Source organism: Euprymna scolopes, chromosome 42 (genome assembly GCF_053919585.1).
Source record: "Euprymna scolopes isolate OS-2025 chromosome 42, ASM5391958v1, whole genome shotgun sequence".
In the NCBI taxonomy this organism is placed as follows: domain Eukaryota; kingdom Metazoa; phylum Mollusca; class Cephalopoda; order Sepiida; family Sepiolidae; genus Euprymna; species Euprymna scolopes.
In genome coordinates this window covers 28,830,123-28,857,978 of record NC_136523.1, presented here as the reverse complement: position 1 = coordinate 28,857,978, position 27,856 = coordinate 28,830,123, and the positions used below count along the sequence as shown (strand labels likewise).

The following is a 27,856-nucleotide window of genomic DNA, read 5'->3' as shown; positions in this document are numbered from 1 at the left end:
CGAATCTCCTAACTGCATTCTCAGCCATCACTGCCATCCGTAGTTGCTGTCGTCTCACCACATTTTTGACCAATTACCTCTGGCACGCTTTTGGGTGGGATTGAAACCGCTATCTTCAGACAATGTTCATCTGGAACCGTAGAGATTCAACGTCTCTATCAACTGCGCCACGGGCCCCGAAGGGCGATCAAGGTTGGATTCTTTGATCTTATAAATCCACATTTATTTATTATCTGATCTTCCATAGTCGGGTCCGTACCGATTGGTATATATATATTATTCCTTATTGGAATTTTTTATTTTTGAGATGAGCATTGTATGTTAATTTTATTTTATTTCGGACTATTAGTCTCATCTTATCTTTTTATTGGTTCACAACGTTTCGGCCAACTTCCTCTGGCCTTCGTCAGGTGGTAACCGCGACGGATAGGAACTTCGAATCTCCTAACTGCATTCTCAGCCATCACTGCCATCCGTAGTTGCTGTCGTCTCACCACATTTTTGACCAATTACCTCTGGCACGCTTTTGGGTGGGATTGAAACCGCTATCTTCAGACAATGTTCATCTGGAACCGTAGAGATTCAACGTCTCTATCAACTGCGCCACGGGCCCCGAAGGGCGATCAAGGTTGGATTCTTTGATCTTATAAATCCACATTTATTTATTATCTGATCTTCCATAGTCGGGTCCGTACCGATTGGTATATATATATTATTCCTTATTGGAATTTTTTATTTTTGAGATGAGCATTGTATGTTAATTTTATTTTATTTCGGACTATTAGTCTCATCTTATCTTTTTATTGGTTCACAACGTTTCGGCCAACTTCCTCTGGCCTTCGTCAGGTGGTAACCGCGACGGATAGGAACTTCGAATCTCCTAACTGCATTCTCAGCCATCACTGCCATCCGTAGTTGCTGTCGTCTCACCACATTTTTGACCAATTACCTCTGGCACGCTTTTGGGTGGGATTGAAACCGCTATCTTCAGACAATGTTCATCTGGAACCGTAGAGATTCAACGTCTCTATCAACTGCGCCACGGGCCCCGAAGGGCGATCAAGGTTGGATTCTTTGATCTTATAAATCCACATTTATTTATTATCTGATCTTCCATAGTCGGGTCCGTACCGATTGGTATATATATATTATTCCTTATTGGAATTTTTTATTTTTGAGATAATAAATAAATGTGGATTTATAAGATCAAAGAATCCAACCTTGATCGCCCTTCGGGGCCCGTGGCGCAGTTGATAGAGACGTTGAATCTCTACGGTTCCAGATGAACATTGTCTGAAGATAGCGGTTTCAATCCCACCCAAAAGCGTGCCAGAGGTAATTGGTCAAAAATGTGGTGAGACGACAGCAACTACGGATGGCAGTGATGGCTGAGAATGCAGTTAGGAGATTCGAAGTTCCTATCCGTCGCGGTTACCACCTGACGAAGGCCAGAGGAAGTTGGCCGAAACGTTGTGAACCAATAAAAAGATAAGATGAGACTAATAGTCCGAAATAAAATAAAATTAACATACAATGCTCATCTCAAAAATAAAAAATTCCAATAAGGAATAATATATATATGCTTTTGATGATTATCAATAATTGATAATCGAAAAAATCTGATGAAAGAAGGAAGGAACAAGTGCATCTGAAAAGTTTTATTACCACACAAGCTGAAATGCCCAACATATAAAATCAGCAATAGGTTCTTTGATATGACGGGGCGCGTTCGAAATGAATGTTTCTGTTTAGAGGACAATTGAAGCATGATACTTGACTTTTGCATTTTAAACTTTAATTCAAGCTTATATATATAGAAATGATTTTATGAAATCAATAGATTCTCTACAGTGCAATGTAAACTACAATATATTGTGAACTTAGTCACTGTTAGGGGCATGTGAAGCTTCCTCCCGGTGCACTGCGATGGGTCCCCAAGTAGAGAAGGCAATCAATCGATTTGATTGACAGTAAAAATATGGGAATGTGAAACATTCATTGCTCATCGTTTAATCCTGGGCAACGCTAGTTAATAAATAAATGAAGCAGGTTAATTGTCCTCTTCCCAAGTGACCAGTTAACTGCGTTATAGTGTCACTTTTTAGTGATCTCCTGGTCTCACCAGATTCAAGGACAAGAATTCATCTAGTCTGGTGGAGTTACTTGAGGTGACATCACTAAGAGTAAGTGAACCGTTCCTCATATGAACCATTGTATTCATAGCGTCACCAGCACTGAGAATTGAACATTTAACCTCTAGGAAGGTTTTACTTAGAACTGAATTTTTACCTCTTACTGTATCCGTTACGCCGTGGGTCCTTGCGACGGAAAGGTTCTAGAGTTCTACAAAATCCGCTTGAAAAACGTCGGAGCTTACATCAGCTGAAACTTATGAGAATAATACACAAGATGAGAACAGTAGCTTAAATAATACAAATTATGAAGGTCAATCCAAAAGTAAAGCCTCCTATTTTTTTTAACTCAAAGTTGAAGAGCTATGAAGACGGGAGTAAAGCCATGAAGACGAGTGACCTTTTGTGCTGCAGAATTATTTTTACATAGTCACAATTATTCCCTATGTACTTTTGCCAGGAATTTAATGACCCATCGCGGCTTCTGATGATGCATGTCCATGGCAGGAGTTGCTTTCTTAGACTTTCACACTGTCAATATCTGCAACAGAGAGGTGAAATTTTCAGGTTAAAATGCATGTCATTATAACATTGCAATTTGTAATTCCCTCTGATCCATTCGGGTGGAAAAAAAATAGGAGACATTATTTTTGGAGCGCCCCCTCCTGTCAATCCGCATCTTAGAACTTCTTTAATGCATATCTGTATCTAATCGCAAGTTTGTCCATAAAAAAAAAATCAAAGTGCTCGATTATAGGTTTTACTAGAGTTGATTTTAATTTATTTTTACAAGAGAGTCGTTATTTATCAAGGCCCGAACGCCACTCAGGAATAAGGGTTAATGAGTGTACGGTGGTAATGGAGTTCATTCCACAAAAATCACTTTCACTTATAGAGGTCTACGGACAAATTTATCTTTAGTTGACCTTTGATAACCAAATATTTTCGTTTACTAGCCAAATAAAAAAGTTACTAGTCAAACCCACATGATTTTTAGAATATGACATCTTCGTTCTGTGATGAGTATGTACATCATAAAGATTTTTCTGTGTTTATTTTTAACAAGTGTAATTCTAAATATACAACAAATTTTATGTTGATACTTGAAGGTTTAAATATTCTAATTTCTTCAGATATTTGTTTAAAAAAAAAAAAAAAAAGTTGAAAAGATATTTTTCACTCAGTAGTGTGCTTTGGAAGATTGTCAGTGAAAGAAATACAATTGCCAAAAGATAAGCATTTCATTATTTCTAGTCGTCACTTTGAAGAATCCCTCACAAATGCGACTGTTTCACTTGCAATGTAGAACCCTGACTTAGAATGTAAGCAAACTTTGTGGTCCCTCCTCTAAGTACCTGATAGAAAGAATTCAGGTAGAAAGAATTCTGATTAGAAAAATATCATGGAAACCAATGCCAATAATAGAATCTTCGGATTCATATAATATGGAGATGACAGACAACAGTGTAGTGATTGTTAGTCATGGAAATTGGGTAGAATTTTATTATTTAAGAGGCTAGCTAAAAACTTGTTTACATTGGACTTGAAGATGGCTATGCTGTAGTTAACTAGAAAACCAGCCAGCAGAACAGAGTTCCATAGCCGAGCAGTTCTAGGAAAGATCTATGTTTCTGTCCACCAGATATAAATACAATCAGATTCAGTCACATAGAGATGTTTCGATGAAAACACTGGTTAGATTGAGAGCAAGTGAAAACATGAGCTTTGGTTGTTTTATGGCATTTCAATCATTTTTGAATTATTTAATGCTGTTACAAATAATATCGAGTAACAACACGCATCCGATGTTAATGAATTATGCATCTTAAATCTGAGTTGAACACACGCCTGATGAAGGGAAGACATCCTGAAATATAGCATCATGAACACACCACCTGACACAAGAACATCCTACATGTAAAACATTGTATTTATATATATATATATATGATGATTGCAACGTCTTGTCAGATGAGTGCCACTCTCTGACACTTAAAGTCCATGAGCCCAAAAAATTACTTCCATCGCGCCACAGGACCATCTTAATAGACAAATGCCTGAGGGAGTATCTGTACACATGATGTTACAGAGTCTTCGCTTTGTACGACAGCTAAGTCTCTCTCTCGGTTCAAAATGTTGAGATCCAGCAATAGCAAGATAGCCAGCAACAAGTTAAACTACAGACCAGCTTAATGCGGGTACTGGTTTCCCGCTTTATGGTTTTTTAAATCCGAGATTTGCTTCTCCTAGAAAGGTTGCCTTCACCACGGCTTACGGGAGCCCTCTCCACCCCAACACACACATACATACACACAAACACACAGTGCTAGTTGGCCGTTGACCCCGAAAAAGGGGTCATTCGCCCTTTGAAAGGTCTTGTTTTTAATCCTTCAGGGAGACTAGCCACCCTCCTCACCAAGCAAGTATATATATATATACACACACATGAATTATATCAATAGAAATGAAACTGCAAAGCTGGTTCCGCCTTTATATCTTAAATTGAATCAGTTACTATGCTTTAAAAAATGTATTCATGGAGTTTGGTTGTTTAAATATGATGCATTACTGCGTATGGTAGGGAATAATATCTATACTTTCATAATATACTGCTTCATTGGAAAAGGACTCTCATTTTTATGCTCACCTCAAAAAAGCTTAAGTTTTATTTGCATACAATTGTTTCAGCCATTTACTGATATCTACTACTATATAAAAGTAACTTTGTGTGTGAGATGGCAAGTGCTTGTCTGAGCTCCAATTTATGGTCCCCCCTCGCCAAACATTCACGAGAAACACGCGTTTGGCTGTAAACACTATCAATAATTTATCCCGCTCTTTATCTGTATCGAAACCTAAACGTAGATTCCATGAACAAAGCTTCTTTCTAAGAACTGCACACTTGTGGAACTCTCTTCCGTTTACCTGATTTCCAGCTGACTACAATATGTCCGTCTTCAAGTCCAATGTAAACAAGTTCTTAATGAGTTATTCCCCTTAAATAATCCAATTTACCAAATTTACATTTCTAATGATTACTATGACATTGTCCTTTTGACCAATGTACACTCTTTAACCGTTATCCTCGAGTGGCCTCTGGGCCTTGATAAGTGGTGATTCCTTTGTAAAAAAAAAAGAAAAACAATTTTTTTAATGAAATTTCACACGAATGTATCTGGCAATGTTCTTAGATAGGTTTTGTATCGGAATGTCTTTGATAAGTATCGAAGAAATAATCTGATGAAAGAAAGAACATACGATTTTGAACAAAGTAACCACCTCTCACAATCTAACATCACAAGTGCATTTGAGAAGTTTTATTACCACACAAGCTGAAAAGCCCAACATCTAAAATCAACAGTAAGTTCTGTGATATGACAAGGACACATTCAAAATGAATGTCTGTTTAAAGCACGGTTGCACCATAATATTGCACTGTTTCATTTTAAACTTAAATTCAAGCCATTATCACCGCACAAGCAGAAATGCCAGGCATATAAAATCGACAGTAGGTTCTTTAATATGACAAGGGTGCGTTGAAATGAATGTTTCTGTTTAGAGCACAACTGAAGCATGATACTTGACGTTTGCATTTTAAACTATAATTCAAGCCATCTATAATATAAATCTCACCTGTCTGTTTAAATGTATGTTTGCATGTTTGCCTAAAACTTTCAACAGAGGCGACAGATTTTCACGAGATTGGTATCGTTTTGAAGCTCGACTTCTCGGACGAGAAATATCGAAAATTAGCTAAAAATCATTCATTCCTTCACCCTCAACACGGCACTTATCTACAGAGAAGAGTCGTTCTTTTCACCGATATTTTCGAAAGTCATCTCCTCTTTTCGATTGACTAGCCTTAATTTAAACCTTCATCATTTCTGATTTGGTGATGGACGCAACGGCAAAGACGTCACTTTTTATTTTTCACATTCTTTTCCTCCTTTGCGGTACGGGTTCGAGCCTGCCTGCCTGCCTGCCACATTTTTTTTTTTTTTTTTTTTTGCCCAATACACATCTCCAAACACCCAGGCAACGCTGTCACCCAGACTAGTTATATATAAAAATATATAAAAAATAATTTTATAAAATCAACAGTAGGTTCTTGACAGTGCAATGTACACAACGTGTTGTGGACTGTCTCTGTGAGAAGGCATGTGAAGTTTTCTCCTGGTGCATGATAATACGTCCCCAACTAGAGCAGACAATCGATTGATTTGATGGTGAAACGTGCGATTTTAGATGATAGTAAAAATACGGGAGTGTGAAACATTCATTGATCATCATTCAATCCCGGACAACGTCGGGTTTCCTTACTAGTTTTTACATGTAGTTTTCTGCATGTTTTTATTATTATTATTAATCTGATATCAGCGCTTATATATACTATATATTCAATGGACACTATTCATTATTTTGATTATCTATTGACACCTTTGGTTTTGAGGAAATGATAGGAACTCGGTCCGTAGGGTTAAAGATACCAAATGTGGCGGGTTCCAGTGTTTCTAAACTTGAAGTTTTATTACCACACAAGCTGAAAGGCCTGATATATAAAATCAACAGTATGTTCTTTGATATGACAAGGGTGCATTCGAAATGAATGTTTCTGTTTAAAACACAATAAATAATGAGTCCTGTGAATAAAAACATCTATGTTCTTGCACAAGTAATTGAGCACTCTTGTTATTTCTAATACTGAATTACACATTATTAAGTGATAATACAAATATTAATATCTTTTAATATTTAATCCTATCCTGAAAAAAAAATGCTCAATATTCGAGATACAGCATAAACATATAAAGGGAAGTTAAACTATGTAAATTACCATTAAAAAAAAAAAAAAAAAAAAAAAATATATATATATATATATATATATATATATATATATATATAAAACAACAAAACAAATATTCTAAAAGAAAACCCTTAATTTTTGAAACTCCTTGGAATAAGGAACTAATCTTTTGTATGTTGTATTACTTGCTTTTTAATGGGTTTTGTAAATATTAATTTGCATAGTTTTATTCCACTCACACATATATACATATATGTATATATATATACACACACACATATATATACATATATATACACACACACACACATATATATACATATACATATATATACACACACACACACATATTTATAAAATATATATGGCGATTAAGCTACACTGAATATTCCGCGTTTCATCCACTCTAGGACTCTTCAGGCTTATGCGCGAATTCTGTGGTTGTTTATCGTTTTTATTTATTTAATATAAAAACGATAAACAACCACAAAATTCGTGCATAAGCCTGAAGAGTCCTAGAGTGGATGAAACGCGGAATATTCAGTGTAACTTAATCGCTATATATATTTTATAAATTACTAACTAGCTCTACCTACGTATTGAGTACTTTTGAAGTAAATACTTAAAGTTTACACATGAATTTATACTTTCGTATATCAATTTTATGTGATTAAATTAAGTAGTTATATATATATATATATTAGATGAAATATAATTTAGAAACATATTTCCATGGAAATATGTTTCTTCAATAATATTTCACCTTTTATTTTCTTGGCATAATAAAATGAAAAGGTAATTGCAGTTTCTCTCCCAATTTTCGGATTTTGTAATCGTGCCCAAATGCATTTTATTTTATGTTCATGCTATTTTTCTGATGAGTTAAGGGAAAAATAGATTCATTGATTGATATGATAATTAAATGAATGATTTTTTTGCTATGAAACAGTTGCTGTCAAGAATTGTGAACGTCAACGTAATTACAGGAATAAATTGTAAGATGTTCAACATCATGAAATTTGGAATATAGACTTTTGTTATATGCTCTGTAATTACATTGAACTTCATAAATTAAGGATTAGTAGATAAAAAAGTGAAATATAATTGAAAAATATTTTCGTAAAAAACCTTTGCGAAAATGAAGAGACCTCTTTAGGGAATTAAGAAAATGTTGTTAGTCTAAGCACAAATGCAATATTGCAACTTCCTGTCATTGAATATCTGATTGTTTATGCCTGCCAAAATGGCATTTATGGATACCTAATTTTCATCAATCCCTGTGTTAATTTCTGGAGGTAAGAATGTCATCCTATAAAGTCAAGGGTGACTTTGTAAACTGGATTTCAATTTCCCAACTTGCAGTAATTATCATTTCCTATACTGATAATTACATAAGCATGAAGCACTGATGTCTGTGGGTATAAAAATAATATTTATTCAAAAAATATTAGCTTGACTCTTGTGTTATTAATATAAAATCAGCCACCCAAAATAAATATATAAGTAGAATCCTGGCTCAGTTGAGATAAGTAATAAATCTGTAATTTTTAAATGGTTAGGTTGTTTAATTCAAAAGATAAACTACTGTTTTGATTGTTTGCTATCTATATATAAAGTAAGAAATGTGTATATATTTGTATGTACAGTTTACTCCTAAACTAATTAACCAATCATTATGAATTTTGCAACACGGCTACACGGTGGTACTGGGTTTCAAATATGATCTATATTTAGTTTTATGTAAAAGGGGGTGGTTCTGAAAATTCATATCTTCCAATTTATGTAAAAGTCGCTGGACGCCTGGCATTGCCTGGTCGTACAATACGCTTAAACATGATATTTTAATTTATGCAAATTGTATATGTATTATTATAGAATCAAACTTCTATTAATTGGTATATATTAAGAAGAATAATTTGTCTGGACTAATTCGAAAAAAAAAAAATATATATATATATAATGTCGTTCATCAAATTCCGTCTGTGTTTGTTTACAATATCACGTTAACTGATATTTGGGCTTGACGATGAATGCCCTGGAAAAGTCACTTCTGATTAATGTTTTAAAATATAAAAATGAAGAATGATTTGCAGCGATTTTAAATGGTACCTCTTCTATTATTATAAATCCAATTTACCAAATTTCCACTATTAACAATTACTACGATATTGTCCCGTCGACCACTACACACTCATTAACCTTTATTCTTGAGTGGTCTTCACGCGCTCATAAGTGGCAATTCCTTTGTAAAAAAATAAGTAAAAAAAAAAATGAACTGATAAAAAATTAAAATGAAATGGTGAGGTACACCCGGGCTTGAACAGGGAATAATTCGATCTGTAGTTGAATGCTCTACCACTAAGTTGTATCTCCAGATGACTATAAATCTTTTTTAAAGAAGAAATGATTTGCTGAGATTTTATCATTTTCCCTTGGTTGGTGTAGCAAAAAAAAATTCCCCTGTAAAAATTATTCGTTTTTGTCTATAAGAGAGAAAAGCTATTTCTAAGATCGGATTTTTTCAATACTTATCGGATTAATTTCTATACAAAACATCTAAGAATATTGCCAGTCATACAAATTACCTTTGTGTGAAATTTGCAAAAGATGGGCTCAGCCATTTTGGAACCTATGAGGAAAGAACTCACACACACGCACACACAGAATTTTATATAATATATAGAAAAGATCTACAGATTTTAACAGGGGGCATTAGGCATCAATTAATATTTTCTACATTTTAATTTCTTTGGGGTGTTTTAAAGGTTTTCTAGAAGACACCTTGAGCACAATCTATTTTGAAACTCTATTTTTTAAGTTTCCGTAGACATTTGGTATTAATTTAAGCAAGATTCCCTGAATTACATTTTTTTTTTTTACGCTTCTTGGGACGGGTGTTCTTATTGTGTGTGTGCGTATAAATTATATGTATGTATGACAAAAGTCTGTATTCCAAATTTCAAGATGTTCACTATCTTACCATTTATTTTCTTGTTGACATGCACAATTCTTGACAGCACCTGTTCCGTAGCGCAAAATCAAACAAGTGCTGTCAACAACTGTGCAGTTCAACTTACTTAAAGGAATAAATGGTAAATTGTTTTCGTATTTCACAAAAAATGTAAATTAATACACAACAAATGTTACCATATGCAAGATAAGTTACTCTTCTAAATACCTGGACAGATTTTGTTTTAACTTAATTTAAAGTGTTTTTGTTTTGTTTTTAATTTTAAAAAAAATATCTGTAGTGTAAAACCTGCAAAGTTGGAGGCATTTAGTTCTCTCCTACTCCAAGAGGCCCTGTCGGTGGGGCATTAGAATACACCGACTTCTTCAAAATCTTTGGATTCGGCATTAAATAACCTGAAAAGGGTTGATATGCCGTAAAACAAAAACAACCAACTAACCTACTCCAAGAACTGTGACACCAGAGTCGGAAGGTGGGATTGAGAAGTCGGCACTTCGGAGGAGGGCCACTCTAACCTGCAAAAAATACTTGGGAAACACTTGTTTTATCATAAACAATAAAAAAGAATAATAAACTTTTTTTTTCTTTTTTAATATTTTTTTTAATATTTAAAATATTCTTATGGAAATATTTTATTTCAAAAAAGTAATTTAAACTTTCATAGTTTACATTTCTATAAATAATTTTCTATGGAAATAATTAAAAATTTTCACAAATTTTATTACATAATTTTGTTATAAATAATCTATATATAAATCTCACATGTTTAAGTGTGTGTATGTTTTTATGTCAGCCTAAAACTTTCGACAGAGGTGACGGATTTTCACGAGATCAGTATCATTTTGAAACTCGACCCTTCGGACGACAAATATCGAGAAATTGGCTAAAAACATTAATTCGTTCATCCTCAGCTGGGCACTTTTCTACAAGGAGGGGGTCACTTTTTTCGCCGGTATTTTCAAAAGTCATGCCCTCTTTTCGATTGACTAGCTTTAATTTAAACCTTCGCCACTTCCTGTTTGGCGATGGACGTAATGGCAAAGATGTCACGTTTTTTTTTTGTTTGGTTTTTTTTCCATTCTTTTCCTCCTTCACGGTACGGGTTCAAGCCTACCTGCCTACTACCACTTTTTTTTTCTTCTCAAGACACCGCTCTAAAGACCCGGGCAACGCTGGGCACTCCCGCTAGTGTAGCATAAAACAAAGTAGCTACCTTCGATTGAATGACGAAACCGAAATCGAAGTTTTTTTATTTTTTGTTTGTTCGTTTATTTGTTTCATGATAGCACAAGAAGTGTTAAAACTAAAATAGTTTTTGGAAAGAAATAATTTCCATATTGTTTCGTATTTCGTTTTATGCTTCGTGACTTTCATTCTATAGTTAACTAAATAATCCACTTCCGGCGTCTCAAGTTTGTGTACTGATATTTTCTTTTTTTACTTAATCAAAAAGTAACTTGTCTTGTCTTTGGTAACATTTATTTGTTGTATTTTAAAAAAAAATTTTTTTTTCAGCTTTTTTTTCTTTGTTAGTTATTTTAATAAATGCACATAATTAAAATTTGAAAATAATTACTATTATCGTTAATAAATTAGTCGCATTAAACTTAATTTTGTTAACCTAATTGTGATTTATTTGCGTTTAGAAAATAAATATTTAATAGAAATTATAAAGTTTTCGTGAATATCGATTCTGAGAATAGTAGTCACCTTTGTTCGTGTTACTGACATTTTGCTTAGAATCGGTATTAAATGTCGCATTCATTAGCGAGAACAAAACGAAAGTATAAAAAATAAGTTATATAACAAATAATATTACCAAAGGCGAGATAAGTTACTCTTCTACCTAACTGGATAGGTTTTTTTAAACTTATTTTAAAGTGTTTATTCAGGTCGAAAAAAAGTAATATCGCGTATTACATAAGAACAAGAAAAGACTGATATGATAGTGTCACATCTTTGGAGTCTCGATAATCGCTCAAAAATATGAAATTAAACAAAGTACTGGGAAAAACCCACCCAATAAATATCACGGTAACATTTATTGGGTTTGGTTTCTACCAGTATTTTGGGTACTTGTTTAGTGTAATCAAGATAAAAAAAAATTATATTGTACATACCCGTTATGGAAAAAAGTTCTCATTGAAAAAAATCGGTTAAAATTAAGTAGTTTTTTTTTTTGTTGTTTTTTTTTTTGTTTTGTTTTTTTTACAGAGGAAAATCAAGTTTTAATGCGATTGATCGTATCCCGGCCATCTTGCCTATTTCGCGGACGAGGAGGTCGTGCCTTTAAATGAAAGTGATTAACAAAGGACAAAATAATAAAAAGGATTAAAAAAGGACCGAGAAACTCTGTAAAATAAGTTTTAAAAAAAAAAAAAAAAAACACTAAAATATTTATCTAGGTATTTTTTTGCCCATATCTCAAAATCTCGTCAAATTTTGACAACTCCAATCGCCGCTAAAAGTTTATTTCCCCTAGCGACTCCTCGTCCACGAAATAGGCAAGATGGCCACGACAAGATTGTTCCCATTAAAATTTGATTTTCCTTTATAAAAAAAAAAAAAAAAATGATCAAATTAAGTAACCTTTTCAATGAGAACTTAATTCCATAACGGGTATGTACAATATAATTTATTTTTTGTTTTCAATATTTTCATTTTTTTAATGCCTTGATTAAACTAAACAAGTACCGTATTTTTAATTTTCTATAAAAAAAAAAGAAGAAATTTCCAACATTTTAATGCAAATATGTCACAAATGAGTAGGTAATTTAAAATAAATCAGTTTTGACTGATTTTCCAACAATATTTTCTGAAAAAATAATGTCGGTGTTTGTCAAGATTATCCGACAGATCAATATTTTTAATATATCGTTTTAAGCAAAAACAACAGTACTTACTTTGTCATTTCAAAAATAGTCATATATCCAAAAATTACGAAAATTCATCGCGTAGAAAGTTATTTAAAGTTAAAAGTAAGTTTTGCGGTAAACTGGGTAAAATGTAATACTTCTACAGTTTATCGCCAAAATAGAGACGCCATTTTTTTCGGTCACCTGTCGTTAAAATCAGAGGGAGAAATCAGTATTTTAAACTATGACCGAAGTAGGAAATAAATAACAAAAAAAATTACAAAATTGTTTTATTAAAATTATATTTTCTTACGCAGACTTTTCAATAAATATCTTTACAATTATATTTTGATGCAATAAATATTTTGGTTTTCAAATCGCGCTCACCCAGTTTAAACAATTATGAATGTCATTTTCATTTTCTGTTTTTAATAATAAATATATATACACGTTTCATGAAAAACTTTCCCGTTTTCATTAATTAAATCGAAACATTTCCAATTAAACAATTATGGTTATGTTCTCTTCCACTTTATTTACATTTTCATGGTTCTTTCTGGAAGTAATTTAATATCTAGTTTAATTTTAATTGTCTGTATTTTTTTTTCTAGTTTAATTTTGTTTTGTTATTTATTTCCTACTTTGGCATAGTTTTAAATACTGATTTCTCCCTCTTATTCTAATAATAAGTACCCGAAAAAATGGCGTTTCCATTTTCAGCGATGAACTGTAGAAGTACCGGAAATTGTACTTTCCCTATATGTGAAAACCTTGAAGATTGCTAATACTGGAGACATACTTATCTCCTTTTTGACACGTTAATGACAGACATACTTTTTAACCTTGCCTGTCTTGGGCCATAAGGGAAAAATCAAGATCATTTGAGTTTAATTTTCTCATATTAAAGTTTACATCGATTTATAAAAGTCATTTTAAAGTTTCGCGTGTCTTGAGTTCCGGTTTTTGCTGAGAGTTCGGTTTCACGGTGAATGCCCTGAAAAAGTCTCTTCTGATTACTGTTTTCCAGTTTTTAAGCAAACGAACTTGGCCGTTTTTCGGAATGGTTTTACGTTTAATAAAAAAAAATGTTATAATACAAATATTAATACTTATGCAGAATACAGATTGTGCTATTTTTAGAAAACTGAGAGTTGATATTTCCCTGTTGCTATTTAACAATTTTAGTTAAGGTTTCTCCCCCCCCCCTCACCTTTATATAGTTGAATCCCGTTACAAAAAGGGGATTCTTTTCCCGGAAAGTTGGTTTATGCAAGTGCTATTTTAGTATTTTTCTTTAAAATACTAAAATCGCATTTTGTTATATGGAGGAAATGATATTTTTCCACTGGAGAGCCATGAATTTAAAAACTATCCTGTTCTTAAATCTGCAAAGCAGCTATATGGTAAATAGCTGATGATCCCCGGTTTCTATTTAACTATTAAAGTTGAGTTTTTTTTATTGCCTCCATCGTTATGTAGTTGAATCCCCTTTTGTAAGTATGGATTTTATAGCAGAAAGTCGGCTTATGCGCTAAGTCTGAGATAGTTTAAATTTAGTTGGTATCTGTAAAAGTTTCAACTGCATTTTCTATTTCTTAGTATTTTTCTATAAAATACTAAACGTTTATTTAACGTGTTAGGACTCTACGGACAGACTTATCTTTAGTTGACCTTTGACAACTGAATATTATTCGTTTACCAGCCAAACCCACATGATTTTTAGAATATGACATCTTAGTTCTGTGACGAGTATGTACATCAAAGATTATTCCGTTTTTTTTTATTTTTAACAAGTGTAATTCTAAATATACAACAAATTTTATGTTGATACTCGAAGGTATAAGCATTCGAATTTCTTCAGATATTTTTTAAAAGCCTGTGTTAAAAAAAAGAGTATATTGTTCTATTAAACTTTTATTGTTTAAATAATTTAACTTTGTTCGTTTTTTTTTGTTTTGTTTTTTGTCTTTTCTTTTAAAGTTGAAAAGATATTTTTCACTCAGTAGTGAGCTTTGGAAGATTGTTCCTATTTACAATGCCCCAATGACAGTTAAACGCCAGGGTCGTTTTTTAATGTGGAGAAAAGCAACAAAAATAAAAATTGTCTCTGTTGTGAAGGATTTCTCCTCCACTGACAGAGAACAAGAAATTGAAGTGCAGCATCTGAAGAACAGATACTACACTTTGATCTTGTCCCGAAAGTTGGAAGATTGTTGGTGAAAGAACTACAATCGTTAAAAGCAATGTTTCAGTATTTCTAGTCGCCACTTTGAAAAATCACTCGCAAATGCGATTGTTTCTACTCGCAATGTAGAGCTGTGTGTGTGTGTGTGTGTGTGTGTGTGTGTGTGTGTGTGTGTGTGTGTGTGGAAAAAATAAAAAACTTTAACGTTTCAAAATATTTTTTCCTCAATCGCTTGCATACTGGATTTTTATACGGATTTTGATGACACAAATTTTGGATTCTTAATTTGGATCTATTTATCAGCATTTTAAATCCGGTTTCTTATAAGAACAGTTGACTTTTGGGGTCATTTCGCCTTTGTAAAATTCACAACTACTCCATACCATTTCATCCGGATTTTTAATTTACTTTTTTCATTTTTCATATTTTTCCCCAATTTTATGAACTCTTTTACACTAATTTTTTTTTTTTTTTTTTGCATACATGACAAGTTTTCATATAATGAAATTTCAATTCATGTCAACACCAGCAAATTCATAGTTTCGCTATAATATTAATTTGCTAATATCTTTCCTCTGAGAATGCATTTTTTTTTTTTTAATTCCACTGATTAAGGAAATCTTAATATTTCTTTGAGTATCAAACAATTTCTTGTAAATTATAATTTAGTCTTAAATTGTGTTCTTATATATACTAGCAGAGTGACCCGACGTTTCCTGGGATTGAATGATGATCAACGAATATTTCACACTCCCATATTTTTATTGCCATAGAAATCGATGAAATATCCCATTTTTTCAATCAAATCAATAGATTACCTGCTATAATTGGCGACCCATTGCGGTGCACCTGGAGGAAGCTTCACATGCTTCTCGTAGTGACTAAATTGATAAACATTAAAAAGTTTAGTATCAAATAATTTTCCTGTTATTTTATTTTTGAAGTACCGTATTTGGTTATGTTAAAAACTGCACTTTGTCATAGTGTCCAAATATTGACTGTTTTTATATTACTAAAAATTAAACAAAATAACTCCTGTCATTTTTTTTCTCTTATTGAGTACTAGCGTGGATATCCAGCATTGCTCGGGTATTTAGAGGTGCTTGTTGAGCAAAAAAAAAAGTCGTAGTAGGCAGACAGGCAGGCTCGAACCTGTACCGCGAAGGAGGAAAAGAACACAAAAAAAAAAAAAAGTGATGTCTTTGCTGTTTCGCCCATCACCAAACCGGAAGTGACATAGGTTTAAATTAAGGCTAGACAATCGAAAAGAGGAGATGACTTTCGAAAATATCAGCGAGAAAGCGATCTCTCCCTGTAGAAAACTGCCCAGTTAAGGATGAAGGAATTAATGTTTTGGGCCAATTTTTTTATATTTGTCGTCCGAAGGGTCGACTTCAAAATGATACCGATCTCATGAAAATCCGTCGCCCGTGTCGAAAGTTTTAGGCACACACATACATGCATACATACATTTATACACACATTTAAAAAGACAGGTGAGATTTATATTATAGATTAATATATCCGTTCGATGCACAGTTATGGATTAATATGGATTTGCATTTAATGCAAAAATGAGCACAAATTTAAAAATACTGAATGAATACGGAACCAGTAACTTTTCTCCTTTCTTTTCCAAGATGGTGACCAACATGCCTGACGATGGTCGAAGGCTACACTGGCCGAAACGTTGCACAAATAACACTCAAGATGAGAACAATAGTCCGATCCAAATATAAGCAATAAGCCCACATCTAAAAAATTCAGAATTATAAATTTAATCATCTTCAACTATCAATTTGGTATAAAACAAACATTCTAATTTAACAGGCCATAATTTTGGCCCGTTTTTAAAAGGCTAAAAAGTTTAGCATCGCCAACGAAATGTTATTTGTGTAAAAAATTCAATAAAACTTTTTAAAATTTGGGTTTATCTTAAGTAGGTCAGCACATGAAGTGAATGTGGTATTGTGGTGACTGAGATATTTCTAGTTGAAAGTAGAATAGACAATTTTAAGTATTTGAGACCAAGAATGACCACTGATACTCATCCCACAATTTTAAATAGCCTTGTGCCTTATTTGTTCATTATATATTTTTATATTTTGTGCAAATAAATATCTCCATCTCCATTCTTATATAAAAGTCACTTTGTGTGTGTGTGTGAGTTCCTTCCTCATAGGTTCCGAAATGGCTGAACCTATCTTTTGCAAATTTCACACAAAGCGAATTTATATAGCTGGCAGTGTTCTTAGATATGATTTGTACAGAAATACATCCAATAAGTATCAAAAATTGAAAAAAAAAAACGATCTTAAAAGTCTTTCTCTCTTATAGATAAAAAAAAAATTTACAAAGGGATATTTTACGTTACACCGGCCAAAGGAAATAAAATCTCAGCAAATCATTTCTTAAAACAAAAGATTTATTATCATCTGGAGATATAGCTTAGTGGCAGAACATTCGATTACAGATTGAATTATCCCGTTTCAGCCCGAGTGTACCTCACCATTTTATTTAAAATTTTTCTTATTAATTAGTTCAATTTACGATAAAGAACAGGTACCATTTAAAATCGCCGCAAACCATTTTCTCGTTTGCATATTTTAAAACTAAATATTAATCAGAAGTGACTTTACCAGGGCATTCATTGTCAAGCCCAAATATCAGCTGACGTGATATTGTAAACAAACACAGACAGAATTTGATGAACGACATTATCATTATTATTTATTTATTTATTGTGAATTAGTCCACCGGGCAAATTAATCCTCGTAATATATAATAATCAATAGAGGATTGGTTCCATAATAATACATACGCAATCTGCATAAATTAAAATATATTTAAGCGTATTATACTACCGGACAACGCCGGGCGGCCAGCTAGTTGCAAATAATCTTATTTTATTTTGAAGTGCCGTATTTAGTTTTATTAAAAACTTTGTCATGGTGGCCAAATATTGACTGTTTTTATATAAACTTTGCATTTAAAAACGTCCTTAAATGACACAGTAAATACATTAATTGAAACGAAATGAATGCTAACCCTGATTGTTATTTGGTGGCGAGCAAACGCGTGCTTTCGTTTGGAAACTAATCGCTTTCAATATTACTAAAAATAAAAACATCCCGTCATTTTTTTTTTTTTTTTTTTTTTCATTTTCCGCTTCTAAAATTACAAACGTCAATTACACATTTGAGAATCAAATGTCAAATTAGTTTGGATTCCATTTAATGCATAGATAATTACTGTTTTAATTTGAGCCGTGTCACTCGGGCGGTTCAGAGCCGCGTATCAACGCCTCGCTCAAGTTCTCAAATTTAACAACAACAATAACAATAATTATCTGGTTGATGAAACTCGTTCAAGACCTCGTGTGTGGAGAGGAGAGGGGACTAGACCTTATTTTTTTAAATTGAATTATTGGACATTTTTGTTACGATAAGACAACAAACCGAAAAAATTGTTAAGAAACAAATATATGAAGTTTCTGAATTTTTGAGACGAGGATTTGTTCTTCGTATTATTTTGGATTCATCGGATTACTGTTCTCACCTTGAATGTGATTTTCACAACGTTTCGCTCGATGTAACCTCCGATTTTTATGGTTTTATTTAAGTCTTTGGATCTAATGTTTGTGTGTGTGTGTGTGTGTGTGTGTGTGTGTGTGTGTGTGTGTGTGTGTGTGTGTGTGTGCGCGCGCAAAATATGGAGGATGGAGTTTGACTCCGAAATATATTTAAATTTTAAACAAGTAAAATCTTTGTTTATTTTCGTAATATTGTGTTGTGATTTAACTTTCAAACGCACCTGATGCGTAGTTTATTTGATTCATTTGATATATATATATATATATTTTTTTTTATATCAAAAAATATATATCTGGCATCAAATTCGGCTCTCCTGTACCTATTTACAATGTCTCCCCACGGGATAGAGTTAGACACCAGGGTCGTTTTTTAACGTGGAGAAAAGGTACAAAAATAAAAAATTGTCTCGGTCGTGAAGGACTGCTCCTTCACCGAAAGAGAACAAGAAATGGAAGTGCAGCAATTCTGAAGAACAGATACTACACTTTGATCTTGACCAAACTCTCCTGTAGGATACTTCTCCCTCAACTACTTTCGCTTTTTCTCGCTCACATGCCCCTATTCTGAATTCGTAGCAGCTGGCCGATATCAATGGACTTTTTTTCTTTTTCTTTTTTTTTTTTCGACCAAAACGTTTTGTTTGTTTTTAATGTTTAACATATCAGATTGATATATTAAAAATAATTAAGAAAAATTATTTTTGTAATTTATTTCGAATTATCTAATCAAGTAAAAATTCCAATTTTTTTTTTTTTTTTTTTACTTGATATTACTAAATTTAAAGTTATTCCATCAAATTATTAAATTGTGAGGCACCGTAAACAAAAATAATGCACGTTTAAAACGCTATTTTTAAGTTAAATTCAGTTTTTACGATATATTTGGGTACTTATGCACTTTTGTTACCGTGCTGAAATAAGTGTTATTTAGAGAGCCATTCTTAACAGGGGAGAGGGTTTTCTAATTATTCCGTACTTTCGTCTAACAATTTGATAAAAGATATCGTAAAACTTGAATTCAACTTGCAAATACTATTAAAAAATATCACAGTAAACATAAATGCATTACCACCTATTTTTGTTTATTGAATTGTCAGGTAATTTATTAGAATAAAGAATGTAGTAATCAAGTAAAAAATTGGATTTTTATTGGATTAAATACGTGCAAAATGAACAGCTGATGCTCAAAATGTATAAACATTTTGACTCCTTCCTTTACTTAAATTCACCAAAAATCAAGAAAATTAATCAATTTTAATGAAAATTTCAGAATTTCTCAAATAATGATCGCGGAATATAATGAACCCATTATTTTTATTTGAATTTTAGTGGAAATAAATTATTTTGTTTAAACTAAAATTATGATTTTCAGGAATAAAAAAAAAAAAATGAATTTATTTTTGCTTTTTTTTATGAAAATAAAGCATCATAAATTGTAACAATAGAAAAGAAAAATGAATTTTTTAGGAACATTACAGAAAAAAGTCCCTAAAATCTATATCAATGAATTCCATATAACTCGAAGAAAAATTAATTTCTTGAACTACCGATATTATCATTGAATTAAGCATTGATTATTTCATTTTCACACAAAAAAATTGCAAAACGTTTTTTTTTTTTTTTTTTTTTTTAGATTACATGTTTCATGTAATTTTTATATGTAATATTCTAATATTTTCCTTCCTTGAACGAACGTGTAACTTTTAGCATAACATAATTTTTATATAATCTTGAAAAAAAAAATTTAATTTAAAAACAGGAACACAGAAAAATAATAAAATTAAAAAGTGGTAAAAATTATACAAACGTTCACAAGAGGAAAGTACAGATGCATGGCTGGGGGGGGGGCAGCACTCCCTACCTTCCTTCAACTACCTGACTTCATTGTTCAGACAGCCTTTTAACTTTTTGACACTTTGGGCTTCCGTAGAATGCATTGTTAGATGGGTTTGTTTGTTTTTGTTTGTTTGAAGCCAGAATCTTTTGCTTTTGGGGGCTGATTAAGTTAATTTTTTTTGTACAAAAAAGGTGTTTTTTTTAATTATCTTTTGAAATAGCCCAAGAAAACTAATATTTATCTTTACAAGGGATTTTTACAATGAATTTATTTAACTTCAAAATTTAGCTGAACTTATCAGTTTCTAAATGTTGCTGAGAAAACATTTTTCATTATAACTTTTTGGGTTTGTATTACTGTACACATAGATTCAAAAAAGTTGTCAAAAAACAAATATATAACAAATAAATGTTATCAAAGGTAAGATAAGTTACTTTTCTACCTAACTGGATAATGTTTTGGTGTTTTTATTTAATGTAACATGTTTATTCAGCTCGAAAAACAGTGTTTACCGATGTATCGGAAAACTTTAAATGTGCTGGACTCTCTGCTGAACATGGTAAGTTTGGGAAAATGAGTTAAAAATGAAAAAACTACACAAAATACTCTTAAAAATCTACCAAATATGTCAGCCTATGTCACAGTAACATATATTGAGTTTCTAACAGTATTTTGTATAGTTTTTTATTTTTAACTCCTTTTCCCAAACTTACCATGCTCAACAGTCCGGCACCATTTAAACTTTTCCAATACATTGGTAAATACTGTATGTTTTTCGAGCCTAATAAACATGTTACATTAAATAAAAACATTAAAAAATTATCCAGTTATGTAGAAAAGTAACTTGTCTTACCTTTGATAACATTTGTTATATATTTGTTTTTGTTTTTTTTTTTTTGTTTTTTTTTTACAAGTTTTTGTAATCTGTGTATAATAATACAAACCCAATTTTTTTTTTTTTTTTTTTTTTTTTTATATGTACAAATATTTTTTTTCCTTTTGGAAATTAACTTTAGGCTTTAATCCTTCAAATACAATCCAAAAGTAATTGGAAACCCACAAAAAAATGATGATAAATCGGCTTTCAAAACTATGTCCCCTACTATTGCCATTATTGCCTGTGTTTAGAAAAAAAAAATAATAATAATAATGGATAAATAGTATCAATAACGTTAGAAATTATTTTAATGTCAAAACAATCTATGGTAAAACTTGCGGAGAATGCGCTGTTTTATGATTGTTGTAAAAAATGGAACGGAAATTTTAATTTCATTTTTTTTTTTTTTTTGATTGTGCCCTCAAAAAACGAAAGTTATCGAAAGAATAACATTCAACAATTGTACTTATATACATATATACATAAAAAAAACTTTTTTTTTGTTTTGTTTTTTATTAACAAAAAGGAACTAATTTAATTTTTAAACCAAAGAAGTTAATTTGGTGTACCTTTTTTGGTATGTTTTTTTTTTTTTTTTTTTTTTATACACAAGTCCAACTCGCCGTTTACATTGGAAATGTCGACTTTTATAGGTTTTCGGGTATGCTAACAATGAATAAACACTTCAACCTCATGTTAAGAACGGCTTTCAGATTAGACACCCCAACTTTGTCAGCATACCTGAAAACCTATAAAAGTTGACATGTCGAATGTGAACGATGAGTTGGGCGTAATGTAATGTATCAAATTTAAAACAGAACAAAATTTAAGTTTTCGTTCCATTTTTACAACAACCGTAAAACAGAGCATTCTCCTCAAGTTTTACCCAAACTATTTTGCTTTATGTATTGGAGTTAAAAAAATTAATTTGATATATACTTAAATTTGGGTCCATAGGGCTCATAATTCTAGCAAGTAAAAAACAAATAATAATAAAATAAACACAAAATAAAATAATTTTAATGTTTTTTTTTTGTTTTTTGTTTTCTAGTGAACTATCGATCAGAAGAATTCTTGGATTTACCAAAAAATGAAGAAAAATCTTTGAGGATCTTTTACCGTTTAAAGCCATCAACCCCCCTTCAGGATTTTTTACTTATGTCGACTTGCCAACATTGGCCATGAATGATGCTAAAAGTATCAAACAGACCTACTCTTCAACAAGACCAACAGCAGGATGTGGTTCTTCCTCCCGCAGTTGCCCCCTGGGGGAATCACGACAACGGGAGCATAAACAGAATGATTCATGCCTCACAGAACACCGAACCCTTAATAATGACAAAACCGCCCCACACCGGACCACCAACCTGTCTCAAGTGGGCTTCTCTCCAGGGTCAAAGAAATATCACTACCAGGTGTTTGTGGTGTGCGCGTTCTTGTTTCTTCTGCTTGGACCAAGGGTTTTTGGTGGGCCATGCCCACCGGGGTGTGTATGCAAGGTGGTTAGCCCGAGAAACCGGTCTAAAAATTCTGGGGGCAGCTCGCGGGAGGTCCCATCTCAAGCACCGTCGCTGCTGCAGTCGGTCCCAACGGTGGGATCAACGGCAGCCAGCAATCAGACGGTGGTGGTCACGCGGAAGGTCGACTGTTCTAACAATGAACAGCCTTTTACGGATCTTTCAGAAATGATTAAGAGTGACTTACCCGACAATGTCGTCCAACTGTAAGTATTTTCTTTCTTTTTAATCATGTTTATTTTTCAGCATTTTTTGAGATAAGGATTGACCATTTTTATTATTTATATTAACATTCTCATATACCATCTTTAGCATTCAAAATAGACTTCGTAGCCTCATAGGAGATGTCCTTTTCTCTTCCCTGCAACCTCTCTCACAGAAGAGATGTTGCAAGTTTATCTTGGCTGTATCGTTATTTTCATGGCAAGTGCTCGACTGAGCTTCAATCTATGGTCTCCCTTCTTCAAACTTTCACAAAAAACACTATTAATAATCCCCCCCCCCACTCTTTATCTGTGCCTTAACCTAAACGTAGATTCCATGAACAAAGCTTCTTTCTTAGAACTGCACGTTTGTGGAACCCTCTTTCGTTTTCTTGCTTTCCAGCTGACTAAAATATGGTTGTCTTCAAGTCCAACATAAACAAGTTTTTGATGAGCCATTCCACCTAAGTTCACAAATTTACCGAATTTCCATTACTATCGATTACTATATTGTCCAATTGACTACTATACACTCTTTAACCCTTATCCTCGAGTGGCCTCTGGGCCTTGGAAGGCGGTGATGACTATGTAAAAAAAAAAAAATGGATTTTTTGTGGAAATATTTTCAAGACACTTATTGGAATGAAAGTTAAAAATGTATAAAAATCACATTTTTTTTCCATAATATTTTAGCGAAAATCCTTTTCTAAATTTAATTTCTCAATGAACAGTGTCCTTTTTATTTTTATCTTTATTAAATATTTTAAAGAATAAATGCAAAAGTTATAGCCACTTATCCAAAATACATTAGTATTTTTCAGTAGTTTTGGGTGAATCAGAAGAACAGGTGACTCTAAATCTGCAGCAAACAGTATCTGCTAAAAACTTTGCATTATACATAATTATTTTTCGCATAAAAATATATATTGTTCTGGCTTCACCATTTTGAATTTGTTTTTAGTATTAAAAAAATATTATGAAATATTTATTGATTTTATTTATTGTGGACTATTATCCTCGTCTTTTTCTTAGTTGTTTCACGTTGTTTTGGCCAACTATTCCTCTGGCATATATATTCCTTAATTGGAATTCATTTTTGAGATGAGCATTCTATATATTAATTTATTTTTATTTCGGATTATTATTCTCATTTTTATTAGTTGTTGTTTTCATGATGAAAACAACAACTAATAAAGATGAGAATAATAGTCCGAAATAAAAATAAATTAATATTCCTCTGACCTTCGTCAATTGGTAACCGCGACGAGATAGGAACTCTGAATCACCTGACTAAATCCACTGCAATTACTGCCTTCCGTAGTTGTTGTCGTCTCACCATGTTTTGGCCAAGTAAGCCTCAAGCCGGCTTTGGATAGGATTGAAACCGCTATCTTTAGACAATTTTCACCTGGAACCGCAGAGGAATAGTTGGCCGTGAAACAACTAAGATGAGGATAATAGTCTGCAATAAATAAAATTAATAAATGATGCTCATCTCAATAATGAATTCCAATTAAAATAATATATGAAATATCTATTGGTTGCTTTTTTTTTTTTTTATTTAAAAAAATATAAGGTGCCTTCAATAAGTTTCCAGACTTTTATACAGACATTTAAAATTGTCAAACACTCTTGGAACTTCAGTATGTTATTGCTATAGATCTTATGAGATGACTGACCAATCGACCTGAAAATATGTCGTACTTCACTTCAATGAGTTGACATCAGGTCTGCTTGACAAGTTTGCAAGCTATGGATATCTGGAAATGTCTTAACTGTCAAATCGTAAGGTTTATAAAAGTAGTCGTTGATGGACAAAAGTGTGTGTGTATCAAGCATCCATTCTGGGTCAACCCATCTTCCTGAAATTCATTAATGGTCTTCCAAAATCAGATTCTAAGATTATTCATTGTCATCTATTCAGATGACTTTACCATCTATGACAACACTTCGAAGAGCGTTGTTGATCACAATTTTTCTGACTCTTTCTCTTCCGACTTGGAGCACTTGGCACAACAGGGGAAAAAAAAATGGCTGATTTCATGTAATACCTCTCCTTTTATCACCAGCACTCAGATCTTCACTTTATTGCAGTTGAAATAGATAGCTCTTTCCTTGAGGTCACTGTGTAACATAGTCATAAATCTTCAACGGGAGTGTTACATTTTAACACATACCCACAGTCGTAAAGGAATGAAAAAAGGAAATTCAACGCAACGTTTTTTTTTCTAGTTGAAATAAAAGGCATTTATTAATGGTACTTTGCAACAATGCATTGCATCTTTTTAAAAGTCTGAGTTTGCCATGTAGTTAACAAAACTCTGGCGTGTTGAACATGTGCTTGTCCTTCTCATGCATCGACATGTCTGCTTGTTCCATTGCCACATGGGTTTCAAATCGCTAATACTTCTTCCACCTTGTTCTGCCATGTGGGTTTTTCTTTAAATCTTTCTTTTTTCTTTCCGCTGCTATGTCTGCAGCTCACCCAGCGGCACACGGTCATCGAACCATTTTCTTTTGCCGAAAGTTCGCATTGCTTCTTATTCTTCCAAATCCTCTGGTCGACCACGTGGTTCTTCGCTGTCACTGCACATGCGCTTTTCCATTGCTTGCTACTCACATGCGGCCTTTTTTCTCTCGACTCTTCTTTTTCCTTCTCTTCCTTTGTTGTGACATCGACTTGCGTATTGACTTGGTTATTTGCATACATGTCATACGACTGCTGCTAAATGGGCCATTCTTAGTTACGTGTGTGGTCAAAAATACTGCAAATTGGGGAAAAGTGGCTCATATAACTCTCACGGTGTTACAGATATGCTAGTTATATATATATATGTATTTGACTTGTGTGTGTCAAAACCTATCAGGTGACAATTTGAAATATTTTGTACATTATGTTTAAGGGTCAGAGAACAAATAAGGCCAGTCATGTGTGTGACCTTGCACGGAATTAGATTTTTCCTGAAGACTTACAAACTCTCTGAATTCTTAAAAGTTAGAATATTTATAATTCTATCGGACATGTGTTATAGTTTTGTGAATAAGAAATGAGCCGTGAATAGTATAACTATTTTACAGCTATATTTTTATATACTAGCAGTTCAACCTGGCTTTGCTCAGGTCCTATGTTTTTTTTTTAAATTTTATTTTATTTTTTTTACAGTGATCACCACTTATCAAGGCCCGGAAGCCACTCAGGGATAAGGGTTATTGCAAGTACATTACGTTAGTGTGGAGATTTGATGAAGTGTTTACTTAAGGGGGCGGTTCATTAGGAATTTGTACTGTTCATAACTTTATGTGCATAAGTATATATATATATATATATATATATATATATATATATAATATGAACAAACAGTTAATAAAATATGTTAAAAAACACTTTGAAATGAGTTGAAAACATATTTAATCTGAAAAGGAAGCACTAGATAAATGGATAGTCTTTAATCCGGAGTTTCGAAGAAATACTTCCTTCTCATCAGAGGGTTGGAATTAGCAAAATGCGGAATCAGATTTTGCATGCAAAAGTATTTGATGAAACAACAAGTAAGTTAAAGATCTTACTTGTAAACAAAATATATATATATATTGAAATGTTTGACTAGGTAACCTACATCTAAAATTTCAGGTGTTTAGACCCAAAATTGGTGGAGGAGTTTGGTAGAGTCTGAATGGTCAATTCTTTCAACTTTGACCTCTTGGAAACCCAAATTTTCATCCAAAAACTAATTAAAAAGCTTGCTACATAACTTAATACCCTTTATGTAAAATTTCAAATGTTTAGACCCAAAATTGGTTGAGTAATTTGGAAACTTTTTTTTTTTTTTTTTTTCTTAAGTTTGACCCCAATTTTGACCTTAACATTTATTGTTTGGGGCTCAAATCAAATTAAAAAGTTTGATCCATATCCAAGTAACCTACATCTAAAATTTCAAGTGTTTAGACCCAAAATTGGCGGAGGAGGTTGGTTGAGTTTTCAAAGGTCAAATCGTTAAACTTTGACAACCAAATTTCTGTCCGAAAACTGATTAAAAAGATTTTTGCAAATCTGAATACCCCTTATGTCAAATATCGAGTCTGTAGACTGAAAATTGACAGAGTAGTTTGGTAGGGAAATGTACACACACATAGACAATTTTACTTTTATAGATATATAGATTACTTTGTATGATGATGTATGGTCACATTTGTGACATTTGATTCACTTTTCAAAGAATGGCCCATCAGCGGTTGTTACATCTGCATTGATAAGCTTCAAGGATCTGCTCTTGGTTGTTGTGGAAGTGAGTTTTGAGAAAAAAGTACATAACAAGCCAGACCTGAAGTGGGATGCTTACATCAGATCTGTTTCTAATGCTGCTAGATAAATGGTTAGACCATTCAATCGCTCCTGACATAATCTTCTGTTTGCCCTACTTGTAATATATATATCTGTCTACTTATATATAAAATGCGCTGTGTGTGTGTGAGTTCGTTCCCTATAGACTCCAAAACGATTGGGCTGATTTTTTTTTTTTTTAAATTTCACACACATGTACCTTATGTGCCTGGGAGTGTTTTTAGATAGGTTTTGTAATCGGAATACCTCTGATAAGTATCAAAAATCGATAATCAAAGAAATCTGATTAAAGAAGAAACAGTCAAATTTTGGTCAAAGTTAACACTTTTATGCAGCCTACCAACATAATTGCATTCAAGAAGTGTTATCACCACACAAGCAGAATGGCTCAGAGTAGGTTTTTTGATAAGACAAAGGCACATATTAATTTATTTTCCAATTAAGGAATAATATATATTATTAATTTATATTAATATATATTATTAAATTATATTAATTTATTTTTCAATTAAGGAATAATATATATAGACAGAGGCACGTT

The 27,856-nt window shown here is 32.5% G+C and overlaps 1 protein-coding gene across 1 annotated transcript in view; it reads left to right on the top strand.

Annotated features, from left to right (window-relative positions):
- Positions 1-27,856, top strand: part of LOC145266976 (uncharacterized) — a 260,300-nt gene that overhangs the window by 17,547 nt on the left and 214,897 nt on the right. The window contains exon 2 of the mRNA XM_080122815.1: positions 22,305-22,976. Coding sequence (XP_079978941.1) covers positions 22,435-22,976 — 542 coding nt within the window. The 5' untranslated portion in view covers positions 22,305-22,434. The remainder of the gene's footprint in view (positions 1-22,304; positions 22,977-27,856) is intronic.